Raw genomic sequence first — 15,966 nt, 5'->3', positions numbered from 1 at the left:
TTAGCATATTAGCTAGTAGCTAGTAGCTAACAGATGCGTTAGTGGATGCTATATGTATTAGTTTATACGACATGATACATTGTCGACATCCCGGTTTGTGTCTTTACCATCTTCATATTCCTCTTCTTCTAGTCCAGTCGTCAATCGTTGACGCATGCCTCAACTGCCACGAACCCCCATACGCCACATTCCCTTGTTCTTTACTACTACCTTGATCTTGTGGGATCCGTGCTGGCTTTAGCATAGTCTTATATCCCGATCAAACCCTCTCAACCTTCCCTGTGGCTTTCCTTTACAGTATCATCTTGTCCTGTCTTCCAACCTGGCCACATCGACATCTTCCTTCCTTCCCTTCTCCCTTCTCCCTTCTCCCTTTCAATCCTATACTCCACTCCTTCTTGTCACAACAATAACATCCACCTTACTCTTACCCCTCCATCCACAAACCTCGCCCAGCCCAGATGGCCGCTGCGTCCGGCTCCAACGCCCCCATCATAAACGACGCCCTCGTCGCCTGGCCCCCTCCCCCCTCCAGATCCCGATTCGCGTCCTCGGCCTCACCACCCCAGACGGCTCGCAACTCTCGGTTCAGCTTGGCATCACCTCCCACCAACTCGTTCCCAATCTTTTCCAGCATACCACTGCCAGGTTATGAGGAGGAGGAGGACCCAAAGGGCAAGGGGCGCGCCCTCAGCATCGACGTCGAGTTAGACTACGACAGGCAGCCGCAGACATTCGACTATGGCGCGTCACGGCGGCCACTGACTCCCGCGCAGCTCGGCCGCATCGCCCAGTCCTTTGGCATCATTGCGCCCAATAGCCTCAGCGCAGCGGATGTCGCCCCATCACGCACGGCGCGATCACGCTCCCCGAACCCGGGGCCCTCTCTCCTCTCGGTCCCGACGCAGAACCTCGTGGTGGTCATGCCGCCACCGAGCCTTCTCCCTCCAGATGACAGTTTGAGTCCGGTGGAACAACGCGAGCGCCAGAGGAGGTTCCAGCGGGGAAGGCTACTGCCGTTACAGCCAACCCTCGGGGCCATGCTCGCGGCTATCGCGCGCGAGTTTGGCCTTCCATCCACTTTGGGCGTGTACGTCTACCTCGGCCCGAACTGTGGGAGAGGAAGGGAACGACTCCTTGGGTCAAGAAGCTCGGAAACCAGTGACGATGAAGACTCCGGTCCCCTCGTCACGACAGCCACTTGGCCCCGCCTGTTTGCGCACGCCTCTCGACCCCCGTCCCCTGGAACGACGCACTCGGCAACGCCTCGCAAGCTCAAGCGCTCGTTCGGCATGTCAACACCAACTCCAATGACCGCCTCCCCATTAACGGCAGTAGGCGGCAGCATAGCGCGAGGGCCATCACCAAGTTCTGAGACGCGGCAAGGAACCATAGTCGATGAGCCCTCACCCTTTCGCTCGTCGCAGGGGTCGTCATCCGCCTCATCCTTCTCCCCACGCACGCCGGGCTCGACCCTCTCCACCGTGTCAGCGATGCCAGTATTTGGGACGATCGAGTTCGACATCGACCCAAACGAAGCGCGCTGGCTCGGCGCATGGCTCAAGGCTGGGGGACCCATCCGCCGGCGCGCCGCATCCGACACTGTCGCCGACCACCCCACGATCGAACGGCGACTCAGCTCAACCGCTTCTCAAAGTAGCAGTCACGGCCCGGGGAGCTCGCTCAGGATACGCAACCTCCAGCTCGTCGAGAGATTGAAGGACGAGCGACCAAAGTTCCTCCGCGACATGGAAGAGCGTGAACGGGCTCTTGAACGGGCGCGCGAAGCAGAGAGGGAGGCCAAGGAACTTGCCATGCTTGCTGCACGACGCGCCTCTGAGATGGAAGCCTTACGACGACAAGCGGAGGAGGCTCGAGCGGCTGAGGAAGCCAGACTCCGCGCCGAGATGGAGGCCGAGGGGGAGGCGGAGGAGGAAAGGCGACGTGCCGAGATGGAAGCGCAGGCGGCGGCCGAGGAGGAGCGTCGGCGAGCGGAAGCAGAAGCTCAGGCGGCGGCCGAGGAGGAGCGCCAACGCCTCGTCGAGGAGGAGGTGCAACGGCGGTTAGCGCAGGAGCTTGCCGTCGAGGCAGAGCGAAGGCGCGCGGTCGAGGAGAAGGCTGCTGAGGAGGAGCGCGAGAGGAGAGCAGCAGACCTGGCTGCCGAGGAGGAGCGGCGCAGGTTAGCGGTCGAGCACGCTGTGGAGGTCGAGCGGAAGAGGGCTGCGGAAGAGGCCACCACCGCTGCTGCTGCTGCCGCCGCCGCCGCTGCCCTTGCTGCTGCAGCTGTTGCCGCAGAGCAACGACGCCGCGAGCAAGCTGAGGCGGCAGCTGCTGGAGCAGAGGAACAACGTCGCCGCGCCGAGGCTGACGCTGCGACCGCCCTGGCCGAAGAACAACGACGCCGCGCCGAGGCCGAGGCTGCCGCCGCCGCAGCCGAGGAACAGCGCCGACGGGAAGAGGCAAAGGCCGCTGCTGCTGCCGAGGAAGAACGCCTTCGCAAGCTCGAGGAGGAACACGTCCGCGAGGAAGAGGAACAACGTCAGCGTGCGGAGGAGGAAAGGCTTCGCAAGTTGGAGGAAGCTCGTCTTCGCGAGGAGGAGGAAGCCCGTCTCCGCGAGGAGGAGGAAGCTCGTCTCCGCGAGGAGGAGGAAGCTCGTCTCCGCGAGGAGGAGGAAGCCCGTCTCCGCGAGGAGGAGGAAGCCCGTCTCCGCGAGGAGGAGGAAGCCCGTCTCCGCGAGGAGGAGGAAGCCCGTCTCCGCGAGGAGGAGGAAGCTCGTCTCCGCGAGGAGGAGGAAGCTCGTCTCCGCGAGGAGGAGGAAGCTCGCCTCCGCGAGGAAGAGGAAGCTCGCCTCCGTGAACAGAAGGAGGAACGCCCCCGCGAGCTGGAACACTCGACACCGTCCGCCTCGCCCGAGCCCATGTACGCGCAGCTGGACGACGACGACGACGAGTCACATTACAGCCACTCTACCAGCCAGAACCACGCGAATGTGATCTCTCCGCTGACTGCGATGCGCTCCCTTCCAACAGACGACCCGATGGACGACCTCGCAGCACTGCACGCCGACCGCGCACCACGCGAAGGCCCGTTGACCGAGCTGGACATTGGCACAGCCCGTGCGCTGAACGGTCCTCTCCCGCTCGACAAGCTACCAGAGTCGTCTTCGGAGGACAGCTTACGTGAGGTGGCTGCATTGCTCAACGTCGTCGACGCCAACCCCGAGGTCCTCTCCGACCCCACCCTCGCCTCGCCGAAGCCGCCTGCCACCGAGATTCTTGCCAGTCCTGAGCAGTCGACTTCATCGCTCCCGCCGACGAAAAGTCTGTTGGCCAGTCCCTTCGTTGAGGACAAGGAATCGCGCCTCGCCTCGCCCGTCAATTTCCCAGCGCGCGGTTCATCACGCGCCCTCGCCGACTTCCCCGTCAGCCCAGTCGACTCGTCCATGGGAGTCTCACCCTCGCCATCAACGCCGGTCATCAACTCTCCAGCACTAGTCCACCTCCGCGGCGCGGCAACAAACATCGACCAGCGTGGCTCAGGTCAGGTTATGGAAGACCAGCTGAACAATCTCGAGAGAAGTAAGCTCTTTCCGGTCTAGAGCATGCTGACAGCAGTGATGCGCGACCTTTCGCCTAGAGACATACAGTACAACCAGCAGTGGCCCTCGCCGCCGACAACGTCTCCACCACCGGCTGTGCCACCGAAGAGCCCACCGACGTGGGTTAACGATCTTCCGCCGCGCGGTTCGTCGAGGCTCCCATATCTGCAGGAGGACGGATCGAACGCTGGCCCGAGCTCGCGTTCGGTTTCGGAGCCCACCAAGAGTCCACCTCCAATCCCTAACCGTGAGCCCCCCGCTCGACCAGGGCATGCTCAGCGCCCATCCGCCGCGCTCTCAGCTGGCGGATCCCCCGTCGTAATCGCCACCACGCTTGACCCACTCAGCCGCTTCCCTGGTGGCGGTTTACCCGAGGCACCGTCCATCCCCTCCAGTTCTGCAGCTGCGCCTCCGCGTCCCGCCCGCCCACCAACGCCTGACCTTACTGGCATCGACATTGGGCCGCACCACCTACCGCAGAGCATGACGATCCGGGTGGAGAAGGGCTCATCACCTCGGGAGGCTCCATCGCGCCCGCAGCGGCCAAGCTCAATCTCGCTGCGCGGCATCAAGCGGCAAGTCAGCAAGTCTGTACTCCGGCCACAGAAGACAGGATCCGGCACGCATGACCCTGTGGGCCTGTTCCCTCGTCAGGCTGGCGACCACCCGCCTCCGTCGTCGTTTGCGTCGATGCGCAATGACGGGTTCCATGGCCGCGAGGCCAGTAGCGCCAGTACGGACAGCGAAGAGGGCTCGCTCCGCTCACGACTGTTCAGCTTCGCTGGGCGACGAAAACGCGAGAGCGCAGAGGAACGCACGATTAGCCACATCTCGGGCCCAATCTCTGCGTCCCACAAACACATCACGCCCGCTGAGCTCATCGCGCAGGCGCCGCCGTCCGTCCTCACCGCCGCAATGCCCACCCTCGCGGCGACACCGTCCGCCACGTCTCTTAACGAGCGGCCCGACTCGCTCAACTCGCCGAGCTCACCGCACCATGTACGCCGCAAGCCCGTGCCCTCCATTGAGGGCAAGGAGAGTCGCAACAGCGCGCATGGCAGCGACCTCGAGCAGGTCCCCTCTCTTCCCTCCCTACCCGCCACACACACTACCCTCTCTTGAGAACTCGATTTTATAGTAGAAGACCTTGCACCTACCTGCAAAGTATAGTGTACACCAGCTCGTGTATGTATGACATTGCTGCAACGCGTGGAACGACTGGACAGAGTAGTAGACCTGCAGCAATCGTACATGCACAGTATATGTAACAGATTGTTCGTGTTTCCGCTGCCTCCTTGGCCTCTAGACTGAAGATGTTTTTATGCCCCGAGTCCGCCTCGTTAAATGTAGATGGCGAGCGTGATGGGGTTGACGGTGAGGAAGTCGCCCTCTGTGAGATACTTCTCCTCGATGAGGAAGTTGATGGGCATGGGCACAATGTGGCCCTTGACTGTTGAGAGCAGCTCCTTGATTTCGTGCAGCGACAGCTCCGAGTTGGCGACGTGGCCGACGTTGACGCCGGCGTTCTTGCCAACGTAGTCCTTGTACTGAGCCCAGCTGCGGATCATGTCGTTGGGCACGCTGCGGAACACGCGATCGTACACGGCGCGGTTCTGCTTGCCCGTCTCGGTCATCAGGCGCTCGAACTCGACCGTCAGCGGGTCGGCAACAAGCTGGTCGTCCTGCGATCCCCAGTCGTACGCGTTCGGCGTTCCGACCATTGTCATGTTATCTGTCGGCTGGTTGTCACGGCCCAGAGGTGGGAGAGGAGGCTGCAGCCCCAGGTGCTCTGCAAGTCAGCGTCGTTAGCGCGCACGAACTCACCGCGCATAAGTGCACGGCGCCATGACGCGGCGAGCTTGGCAACCATGACCTTCTTGCCGCCCATCGTCGCCTCGACCAGGTCCGTATCCTCGATGACAATGGCAATCTCCGAGTCGTGGTCGCCGTTCTGGCTGCGGTCGTTCAGGTTGGCGCTTCCAATAATAACGCGGCGGTCGTCCACAATCATGATCTTGCTGTGGATGTAGAGAAGCTGGTGTCAATTGGCCCAACACAACGAACGAACCTCATTAACGATCGAGTCGCGCTCCTCCTCCTTGGTACCCAGCCAAGGCTCCTGGTTGACAGACACGCCTGACTGAAGGGAGTTCTGGCCGACTTGATGTGAGCAACGCCTCAAACTGGAAACTTACTGTTGTCGCTAACCGTCAGGTCGTTTCGAGGCGCGCCACTCTCAAATTTCTCAATGATAGCTATGGCCTGTGTGTCAGCAACTATGCCGCGGTGTAGTGAAAGCGCACATCCTCCACAGTCTTGGGCAACGGAACAGCATCCTCTGCGGTCTTCTTCTTCTTGTTTGTGTCTTCAGCCTTGGTTAGCTGGTCGTGGGCCTTCTCAATATAGACGACCTCGTCATCCACTTCCTCGCCCGGCTGCCCAACAAAAAGACGCGCATTAGCGACCTGGGCTTCGTGGAACGTGACGCCAGAGGCCTCCTCCATCTGCTTGATGTAACCCTTAGGCGCGTTGATGCGGTCATAGGTGCGGAGGTTCCAGAACGAGATGTAGTTGTTTCTAACAGTCAGCACGCGGCGCATGTTAGTGGGACACACGGATCGAAACCGGCCTCGCGGACCTTCTCAAAGATCGAGTGGCCACCACGGTTGATGGAGCGGTATTGAGCCTCCATGATGGCCTTGAGACCAGACTGTCCCTGGATGTCACCTGGCTGTGGAGTCAGTATGGTGTGAAACGCGATTGTCTCACGAAGGCAGGGATCTCTGGCATGAACACGAAGACCTTGAATGGACGCCCAGCCTTGGCAGCCGACACAATTCTCTCCACAATGGCGGCGCCAATGAGGTTCTTGACTGGGTTGCCAGTCGCGGTAGTGGTGATGCTATAAGTTAGAGATTACTACCCCTTCGCGGACTGCCACAAGCTCACACTGTTACTGTCAGCTCAGTCATTCCATACCACTCACAAAACTGGTTCTCGATGTAGATACAGTGGTTCGCTTCACGGATCATTGAAATGTACGCCTCTATATTGTCAGTTTCTTCCACTTTCCCTCAGACGTACGTTGGATGCTGTCCTCGACAAGGATACCGTGGCTCCAGTCCGCAGAGGAACGAACTACTTGCACACGGACGCCGCCTTCCCCCATTTCCTCCTGTTGGCGAGGGATGTGAGAACGGAAGGCTGTCCGCGGGTGCAAGATCTCGTTACCAATCTGGCTGTCAGTGGACGTCGTCTAGCAACAACCCACGCCCTTCAACTCTGACATATGGGGGTGCTCGCGGCGGAACTGTTCGTCGTCTGTGGCGTCCTGCACAGCATCCGGGTTGTAGAAGCTGTTCCATGGCTCAGGGAGCGTGAGCCAGTCCATGCGACTGTCGTGCTTGTACCTGACAGTCAGCGACATTCTGCTGCAAGGTATACTTGATCTTCTTGACAAAGTTCCAGCGCTGGCTGAAGTGCGCCACGAGGTCCTCGACCACTGGACCTGTAAGGGTGAGGGAGGTGTCGTGCCACGCTACGAACGTTAGCAAGCTCGCGGACGGTAACTCACGCATGCGCCCAGCCTCAAGGATGCAGAGTTCGTTCGAGGCGTACTTTTCAACCGTCTGGAAGTCCATAATGCGCGAGTTGTTGTAGTCTGATATCGTCAGCTCCGCAGAACTGAGGCTACTCACCCTGTCCGGGGAACAGCGAATTCTGGAACTGCGTCGGGTGCACGTCCGCAATGGGGTGGTTAGGTGTGTCCCAGCGACCCCAGCACGCGTCAAGCCCACCCATCGCCGCCCACCTGCCGTCGACGACGCAGAGCTTCTCGTGGTGCGAGAAGTAGTACACCAGCTCGCCGCCGGTGTGGTCCGGGTGGCGCATCACGGCGATATTGTCATGGAGGTCCTCGAGAGCATGCTGCGCGCGTGAGACATTGCCCGGTTCCCGAAACATACCTTTGTGTGCTTTGAGCCGAGCGACATCGAGGAGCTGACCTGCGATGTTAGCTCGAGCCGGTTCTGAACCGCATACCTCCTTGTAGACCTGGATATAGATTAGGACGCCCTCCTCGGCCTTGCGCTTCAGGAGCCTGTCGAGGCGCCACTCGGGATAGTATGCTCCCGGTCGGCGGAGCTGGACATGTCAACAACAACGTTCCATGACTGAGCTCACCTGCAGTTCCGGCGACAGCCACCAGTCAAGGATCATGATGGTCTGGATGTCAGCGAGCAAGGTCAACTGAGACATACGTGAGTGGCCTTGTCAATCATTTCAGACATGGCCCAGAAGTAGTCTGGATGTCAGCTTTGGGTTCAGAATCCAGGACAGAGGGTTGAACGTACCATGACCATCAATGTGCCACTTGACGAGGTTGTTCTCGCGCTCTGGGGCGAACGAGCGGAAGCGGTGACCATCGCGGATCTTCTCGATTTCAGCATCGCGGACCTTTTCGTGTTCTTCATCGTGACGGTGGTTGGGGTTCCAGGTGGTAGCGATGGAGACTCCGACACGGGAGAGGCCGCTGGAGAGGAGGTCGACCTTTTCGCGTATCTTATTGATGTGACGCCTACGGGGCGTATTGCTTGAGCCGTCATCGATAGGAGCGGCCATTGTGTTGAGTGGATTGAGAATGTATTGATCGAGTGAAGGAGTGATGTAGTGTGAGAAGGAAGAGAAAGGCATTGAAACAGTTCAAGGCAGGTCTCTGTAGGTGTAGGTAGGTCTGTTAGTCCAATCGTTACGTGGTACGGGGCACTACTACCTGGTACGGGGGTTATGACGCCACGATGTCATTGTCATTCACACTTGTCAACCTCTTACCCTCGGATCCTGGACCTGACGTCGATCGCCGCTGTCTGTGGGTCCTATTTTGGTTTGTCTAGCATGCCTACTAACACCCTGAACCAAAATGAGCGCTCAGTCAGTCAATTAGTCAAGTCGTTTCCCTCCTCTACAAAGTAGCCTGTTGCTTACTCTGGAGCTCGCGTGTCCTGTGACGCTAGGACAAAACACCGTTCCTGGTCAATTGGTGATCGAAACTCGCTCACTTGGATTTTTCGACTACAGAGAGCATTTAGTTCCGTCGTCTACTTCTGAACAGAGAGAGCGCGTCTAACATTAGAGACGCGTCCCTGTCGGGTCATGCATCGGTCATGGGTCATGGGTCATGGCCAAATGTTGACAAACCCAACAACACTAATCATCACTCTTTCAACTCTTGACAACATCATACATTACCCACGTCTCTTCGCCACAGTGACCTCTCCTCACTGTATAGCGCGCGGGGCACACTCTTAACGGGCATCCTCTGCCCTTCTTCCCTACACTCTTCGGCCCACAACGCGCTCAAATGCCCCTTCTCCTTCCTCCAGGCCCCGATCTTCGGCCCTCCGAGCTCACATACACGGACGGGTACAACTCGATTGTCTCACGAGTGCAAAGAAGGCGTGGAACCGGCTCAGGTGGTATTGTCATCATCTGCGGTGTCGACCTCGTGGGTGTCACCTTCCCTTTGCACTGCTAACACCAGGACGGGCTGCTTGCCGCACGCATCCTGACGTCTCTCTTTAAGCAAGACAATGTACCCTACCAACTAGTTCCCGTCGGAGGCTACACTGACCTCGACATCAAAAGCAGAGAGGCGTTGAAGTCCGAAGATGTGAGCTGTGGCCTTGACCCTCTGTTGACCTCAGCTGCATACGCTCATCCTGCTCTCACTTGGATCGATTCTTCCTCTTGCCAACTTCTTTGACCTTCCGCGTGGCGTTCACCTCCATGTTTTGGATGCTCGCCGACCCTGGAACCTGTCCAACCTCTTCGGCATCGCTCTCGATGAGGACAACGACGGGGAAGAATCGAGCGAGGGTAAGATCTGGACGTGGGGTGATGGAAACGAGATCAAGCTCGACAGCGTCAAGAAGAGTTGGGAGACGCTAGAGGTGGGTCCGGCATCTGCTCGATAACACCGGTTGTACAGCTGATGTGCAGTACGAGCCAGACTCTGATTCTGACTCTGACTCTGAAGTGGATGACGAGGACGACGAGGATGAAGACGGGACGGGGAACGGGCATGACGACGAAGACGGAGAAGAGTCTGGCGGCGAGAATGGGAACGGAGTACACCTTGGCAAGCGCTCGCGCGAATCCTCGTCGAAGCCAAAGAAGCGGCGGCGTGAAGGGGAAAGGGTGAGTGCTTATGTCGACCCTCCTTAACCCATGGAAAGTGGAACTAATGTCAGCCGCGGAAAATGCCGCGCGCGGTTCGCGAAGCGCATGTTGAACGTGTCAGCAGGTACTACGAAGCCGGAACGTCGTTCGGCATGAGCGTAGCTCAAACCGTCTACCTCCTCGCCACCGAATTGGAACGAGCAGACAACGACCTCTTGTGGTTGGCGATTCTCGCTGTGACACACCAGTATGTCGCGGCACAAATCGACCGCAAGAGGTACGGCATGTTCCATGATTTGTTGTCCGACGAAGTTGTTCGCCTCAATCCGCCAGTGACAAGCCGAGAACCAGATGCGGACAACCGGCGGATATCGAGGAGCGACGAGCTACGGTTCGTCCTTTTTCGGCACTGGAACCTCTATGACTCCATGCTCCACTCCAGCTACGTGGCTGCACGAATGGGGATCTGGAGGGAACGAGGTCAGAAGCGCATCCAGGGGTTGCTTGCCAAGATGGGGTAAGATAATGGAGCATTGACAACATCTGATTCCAGGTACTCAATGCAGGAGTGTAAACAAGCCTACGCTCATATGGACCTGAAGCTGAAAAAAGAGCTCCCGGAGAAACTCGACGCGATCGCTCCAGAGTACGGCCTTGTCGAGCTTGAATACCCGTCGTTTGTCCGCGCGTTCGGCTTCGAGGTGGCTGTCATGTCTGCTGCAGACGCTGTCGAGGGCCTCACAGCACTACTCGAAGCAGCGACTGGCTTGCGTCTTGAGGTCGAGGTGGAAGGCGGGCGTGGCGGCGGCGAGTGGTTCGGTGCCATGCGCACCTGGTCCGTTGGGGGCGACTACAGCGTGATTGAGCGCGACAACGCTCCGACGGAGGAGGCAGATGTTGAGCTCGGCAAGGAGGACAAGTCAAAACAGTGCCTCTCCGCCAACTTCTGGATCACATTCGACGCGTGCGGCGAGTGAGTCTCATCGCTCCGTCGATGGTATCTGACGTCAGCATTGCCCTTCTCAAGAAGTCGCTTCCTCTGGCCAAGGCACTACACTGCGCTATTATCCGTCAGGGGACGGCCATCCTCGACAAGGGCACCATCCGGCCGCTTCACAAGTTTCGCTTCACGGCTGTCAAGGAAGGCCCAGACCTGCGCATGTTCTCTAAGCCGGCCGCCCTGGCGCGCTTGGCCCTCTGGCTCATGGACGCAACGCGCGACAGGTGGACAGACAGAGAAACGAGGAAGGGGCACAAGGTCACCTCGCTGCCATTTGTCCTCGCCGTGCTAAATGAGGAGAAGAGGACGTACACTGTTGTCGGTGTCACGGGTGCGCCCGAGTTTGGAGATGTACGCAAGAAGTGAGTCAAAGCGGGGCCAGCACTAACGATCAGCAAGTTTGGTCTCGCGTTCCAGCAGGCGGCGCACGAGAGTCAGGTGACCTGCAACGAGCTGTTCGATACCAGTGTCATTGAGATCCCCGACGTCGACCTGCAAGGGTTCATGGAGGTCCTGGCCATGCGCAGCGTTACCATCTAGGGCTTGATGTAATGTCTATGGAGGTCGAAAGGGCTGTCTCCACTCCGTCGGACTGACATGTGAGAGTACTTCAACGGCGGAGGTGTACAGAACATCGGCTTACATCTGATCTAACGACCGATACTTCTACTGATTCACACACAGCTTCTCCTTGTTCACGATCCAGTCTCTATCGATTTCACACTACTTCTACTGATCCACCACACCAAAACGGCTTTCAACCGATCAGGGCGCGCTCTGGAACACAGCCGCAGGCTGCGGCACGGGCGGGGGAGCCTCTTGGGACAAAGGCACGTTTGTGGCCGAGACCGCCGACTGCGCGGGCGCGTCCTCGTCTGAGCTCGAGACTCGTTCGGTGGGGACAGTCGACGAGCTCGCAGAAGGCTCGGACGCCGATCCGAAAGGGGCGGTGCCGGAGGGCGCCGTGCCAGAGGATGCCGAGCCGGAGGGCGCCGAGCCAGAGGGTGCCGAGCCGGAGGGCGCCGAGCCAGAAGGTCCCGCATGCACACCCGAGGGCCCAGCGTGGCCGCTGCTTCTCGCCAGCGCCTCGACCATCTGGTCCTTCGTGACGACGTCGAAGTGTCCCGGGCTTCCATCAGCCAGGTAACCCAACAACTCACCGGTACAGCAGGGTGAGGCTGCTCTCGTCGTTAGCGGCAGCATTGCCAAATTCGACCCAGTTGATGACATCCGTGCTAACCTCTGAGCGGTCGAGATAAGCAACGCGAACAGGGACAGCAAGCGCAGCCGCGAGGGCCATGATCTGTGCGTGGTCGGCCTCTTTACCGCACGGCTCGACCTCTTCGCGGCAGAACTGTTCCGGCGACACAGGCTCCAAGGTGGATGGCGAGAAAAGGAAGGGGGCAAAGTCATCTGGATGGGTGCGGATGTATGCGGCCGTCATGAGGCGAAGAGCGACGACAATGGAGTTGCTCTTCTCGGGGTCCTGCAGGACTTCGAGGAGTGAGAATTCGGTCGGCTCTTGTCCAGGCGGCGGGTCAACTAATGACGAAATAATCGAGATTAGTGGCTCGACGAATTCGTCCACCAGGTCTTGCTGGAACCCGACGGACGCCATCGTCGGCATAGTATCGTGGATGGCCTTGAGTGCTTTCGATGCGTCGTCGCTGCGGGTCGACGAGTACAGGATATGAAGGAGGTAGGCAAGGGTGAAGGCCGGATCAGCTTGGAATTGTAAAAATAGGGAGCTTACAGCGGTAGAAGCAGTCGCCGTCGCCGCGGGCACGCCACACTTGGTCCCATCCATTGTCTTGCAGCCACTCGAGCTTGCGAAGTACCTCGGTTGAACCGTTTAGGTACTCGCCCTTGATGGCGAGGAGGTGAACCGGCCCGGTGATCAACGGCTGTTGTTAGTCCGTGCACCTTATCATAATCTGTGTAACCCAGTTCCCATAACACGTCCCAACACCCAACACTCTACACTTTCAGCCAATCCACCTACCTTGTTCATAACACTGGCATCCATACCCTCCATGAGCCGCATAATCTCCTGGTCCGTGAGGGTGGACAAATCCGTCGTCTCGTCAATCTGACGTTCGTACTGCATCCCAGCAGAGGCGGCAGCAAAGGCTGACGCGGCAAAGTCGGACTTTGGGGGAGTTGGGGCTGCGGGAGTGGGAGTGTGCGTCCTCGAAGCCGAAGCTGAAGCTGCCGTCTGCGGGCGTGGTTGGCTGGCTTGGGGAGGGTCGGTCTTGGACACGCGCTCGTCGCGCTTGCCAAGGCCGATCTTGGTGAGGAAACGGCTCAGGATGAATAGGGCCTGTCGGCGGTGTAAGAGATGAGAGAGACGAGAGGGATGAGAGAGAAGAGGAAGAGGAAGAAGAGGGATGAGCAAGAGACAAGGGCCAAATGACACCGGTTACTGGCTGGACATTCCGCAGCCTCGTGGTCCACAGGGTGGCAAATGACAAACAATACGCGTCACCCTCCACGTGCGTTGGTTAGGATTCAAGCTGGGACTAGGATTTCCTAATCCTCTCACTACTGAGCCAGCTACTATCACAGAACATTCAACTTATTGAACCGCAGCTAGCTAGCATCGCCTTCACCACGTCATGGCGACTGCACCGACACTCTTCACCCTCCCGCTACACCTACGAGCGAACATTGCTGCGCTCTTGGCGGCCGAAATCGCCCCTCCGCATCTGCAGGATGAGCTGAGCGCCGCCATCGCAGCCGCCGACGTCGAGGAGATGGAGAGCGACATTGAGCCTGAGCCCGAATCATCTGACGATGAGAAAGGCGGTGACGGCGTTGACAAGCCCGCACCGACGCGGAAACCCCCAACGATCGACGGCGAGATCCTGGACCGTGTGGCGGCATGGGCGTCCTCCAAACACGAGAGGCTCACCTCCGCGGGGTTAGGTATGTCCACTGTAGGGAAAGCTAACCCAGACCCCGCAGATTATAGTTACATAGGCCTGCTAGCCGGTACACAGGTTTACCTTGCGCCTCGGCAACGGAATCTCGCACTGGCGGCGGATAAGGCTCTGGCCGACAAGGAGAAGGTTCGTGTCCAATACTCCTAGTAGTGGAACTGACCCAGGCCAACCCCTTTCTTCCCGTTTATATGTCACCTACCCCACCCTCGCTGGGATCCGAGTATCGCCAGATGACGCGGCAGATTGCTACGGTTCTCAATGTGCTTTTCTCGGTATTTGGGGTGGGTGGGGGGGTCGTCTATGCTGCGAGGAGTGTGGGCTGGTCTCGAGAGAGCGCTATCTTGCTCGGCATTCTTGCTGGCGTGGTTGTGGGGGTTGCGGATAGCGCTTTGCTCTGGATCTTCAAGGTCCGCTTGAAGAAGGATAGGAGGGATACGGCCCTACGCAGGGTGAGGATGAATAAGGGGAGCGCGGGGATACCTGGCAGCGCTACGGAGCTCTCTCTCGAGGAAGAGGACGAGCCCAAAGCCATCGAGTTGGATGAAGCCACTTCGACTTCGACTGCGACTGCGACTGCGACTGCGACTGCGACTGCGACTGCGACGCCCAAACCCACCGTCCGCCTCCGCCGTAAGCCGCTCTCATAATATAGCTAGCATGGAATAGTATATGCAGGGTATATGGCTACAGTTGTGTCTAGAACGCCGTGGGATACATGTGTGGTCGTTCCCAGCCGTTCAAACCGTTCAAACTCTCGGTCGGTGGTGGAAGAGGCGGTGCACCCACGACCCCGGATTGCCCGGATTGCGGTGGTGGGGACGAGCCCCGGCGCGGCTTGTATATCAGGATGATGATCATGCCGATGATCAGCAGGATGAGCAAGAGGATACACTTCCGCTTGCCCGTGTTGCTCTGGTACTGCCGCGCAATTTGCAGCTCCTGCACCGCGTCGTCCATCTGCTTTGCCGTTTGCTGGACATTGTACTCGACCGAGTCAAGGACGGTGCCTTGCTCGACGACGAGATTTCCAAGGTCGCGGAACAGGTCGGCGAGCTCGCTGATGCTCGATGCAATCTGCGTGATCTCGTGCGTGCGCTGTTCGATGTCAAGAGCGACTCCAGATTGGACGTGCGACTGCAGCTGTGTACGTGACTGGGGTCAGCTCTGGGTCAATGAACAGCTGTCCTGGTGCTGCGTTGATCTCGCCACTACTGCAGAGGCCACAACTACACTCACAACCTCCTCGTCTTCGGCCAGCGCGTCGTACGAGTCTGTGCCGCGCAGCGTGATCGCGCCGCTCGCAGCGAGCAAGTCCTTGTTCTTGATCGAGTGTCCTTGCAGTTCTGTCGTCAGCTGAATCCATCGCAATCATAGCTGCATGCCTCTCCCCTGTCTGACCCACTCTGCATGTACACGCGCTGCTTGACACGGAAATGCCCGCTCGACTCCTGGATCTTCTGTGCCAGCCCACGCTGCACATTCTTGGCCGTGAGCTTTTCGGCCCGCGTCGCGCCCTTGCCCGTTGCGATTGATGTGACGAGGTTGGACGCACGGCGAAAGTCCTGCCGTCAGCTCACTCAACCTGCAATTCCAGCAGCTAACGAACCCGCGTGATGTCGCTCGTCTGCCGCTCGATCTCGCGCTCCTCCGCGCTTCGGTCCGTGAACGCTGGCAGAACATGCTTAGCGTGCAACTTGTCGAGCGCCGCGGCTGGTGTCAGCTCGCCCACACAAGTGCCGCACATTTGATCTTGATGCGCTCAAGGATGTCCTCGACCTCGTCGCTCTTATCGACCCTGCTGTGAGCATTCCGCGCCACGTTGTTCGGGGCTGGTACACCACCGACCGCCCCGAGCTGCACTCACCACTTCGGAGGTAGTCCCTTCATGTCTATCGCTTGTGATCCGAGGAGGCCTCCCCGCTCATCATCCTCCACGTCGATCGTGTCGCCATATTGTGCAGCTGCGAGGCGCGGCGCCCGCGATGATCCAAAGCTACTGCTGTCGCGAACGGAGAGGTAGAAGAGTGTGCGAGAGCGGGTGATGGGAGCGTCTGATGTCTTTGACGAGGACGCATGCGGCGCGTAAGGGTTCATGATGGATGGTGGATGGTGTTTGTGGAGGAAGGTCAGGCGGCGACATGGACATGACTGTTGCGGCCGCCGAGGTTCAGCCGTCTCCCTCTGTCATCATCCAAATGTACAGATAAGAATGGTATTAGCAATGTAAACTAAAAGAAACCACGTGTTT

The 15,966-nt window shown here is 58.9% G+C and overlaps 6 protein-coding genes across 6 annotated transcripts; 3 read left to right on the top strand and 3 right to left on the bottom strand.

Moving 5' to 3' along the window:
* Positions 1 to 461: 461 nt before the first annotated feature.
* On the top strand, positions 462 to 4,721 carry CcaverHIS019_0311950 (uncharacterized protein; the record flags this gene model as incomplete). Its single annotated transcript, XM_060599725.1, has 2 exons — positions 462 to 3,579; positions 3,616 to 4,721. 2 exons carry the CDS (start codon positions 462 to 464, stop codon positions 4,719 to 4,721), a joined length of 4,224 nt encoding a protein of 1,407 aa, XP_060456390.1.
* A 218-nt stretch (positions 4,722 to 4,939) lies between these two features.
* CcaverHIS019_0311940 (uncharacterized protein) lies at positions 4,940 to 8,219 on the bottom strand (the record flags this gene model as incomplete). The annotated part of the gene is made up of 19 exons (XM_060599724.1): positions 4,940 to 5,388; positions 5,424 to 5,634; positions 5,668 to 5,759; positions 5,795 to 5,861; positions 5,903 to 6,176; positions 6,215 to 6,330; positions 6,369 to 6,501; positions 6,549 to 6,555; positions 6,586 to 6,645; positions 6,684 to 6,834; positions 6,871 to 7,009; positions 7,044 to 7,137; positions 7,174 to 7,260; positions 7,298 to 7,526; positions 7,565 to 7,603; positions 7,641 to 7,742; positions 7,782 to 7,823; positions 7,859 to 7,902; positions 7,952 to 8,219. 19 exons carry the CDS (start codon positions 8,217 to 8,219, stop codon positions 4,940 to 4,942), a joined length of 2,604 nt encoding a protein of 867 aa, XP_060456389.1.
* Positions 8,220 to 8,958: 739 nt separating this feature from the next.
* On the top strand, positions 8,959 to 11,316 carry CDC45 (uncharacterized protein; the record flags this gene model as incomplete). The annotated part of the gene is made up of 8 exons (XM_060599723.1): positions 8,959 to 9,102; positions 9,139 to 9,267; positions 9,302 to 9,547; positions 9,597 to 9,794; positions 9,848 to 10,293; positions 10,330 to 10,749; positions 10,788 to 11,138; positions 11,172 to 11,316. The coding sequence occupies 8 exons, from the start codon at positions 8,959 to 8,961 to the stop codon at positions 11,314 to 11,316; spliced, it is 2,079 nt and encodes a 692-aa protein (XP_060456388.1).
* Positions 11,317 to 11,541: 225 nt separating this feature from the next.
* On the bottom strand, positions 11,542 to 12,883 carry CcaverHIS019_0311920 (uncharacterized protein; the record flags this gene model as incomplete). The annotated part of the gene is made up of 4 exons (XM_060599721.1): positions 11,542 to 11,905; positions 11,937 to 12,501; positions 12,530 to 12,680; positions 12,779 to 12,883. The coding sequence occupies 4 exons, from the start codon at positions 12,881 to 12,883 to the stop codon at positions 11,542 to 11,544; spliced, it is 1,185 nt and encodes a 394-aa protein (XP_060456387.1).
* A 508-nt stretch (positions 12,884 to 13,391) lies between these two features.
* On the top strand, positions 13,392 to 13,865 carry CcaverHIS019_0311910 (uncharacterized protein; the record flags this gene model as incomplete). The annotated part of the gene is made up of 2 exons (XM_060599720.1): positions 13,392 to 13,701; positions 13,732 to 13,865. 2 exons carry the CDS (start codon positions 13,392 to 13,394, stop codon positions 13,863 to 13,865), a joined length of 444 nt encoding a protein of 147 aa, XP_060456386.1.
* A 549-nt stretch (positions 13,866 to 14,414) lies between these two features.
* On the bottom strand, positions 14,415 to 15,812 carry tlg2 (uncharacterized protein; the record flags this gene model as incomplete). Its single annotated transcript, XM_060599719.1, has 6 exons — positions 14,415 to 14,870; positions 14,955 to 15,061; positions 15,121 to 15,280; positions 15,325 to 15,428; positions 15,461 to 15,513; positions 15,583 to 15,812. 6 exons carry the CDS (start codon positions 15,810 to 15,812, stop codon positions 14,415 to 14,417), a joined length of 1,110 nt encoding a protein of 369 aa, XP_060456385.1.
* Positions 15,813 to 15,966: the final 154 nt, after the last annotated feature.

This window comes from Cutaneotrichosporon cavernicola, assembly GCF_030864355.1.
Source record: "Cutaneotrichosporon cavernicola HIS019 DNA, chromosome: 3".
NCBI lineage: Eukaryota > Fungi > Basidiomycota > Tremellomycetes > Trichosporonales > Trichosporonaceae > Cutaneotrichosporon > Cutaneotrichosporon cavernicola.
This window is presented reverse-complemented; position numbering and strand designations above follow the sequence as displayed.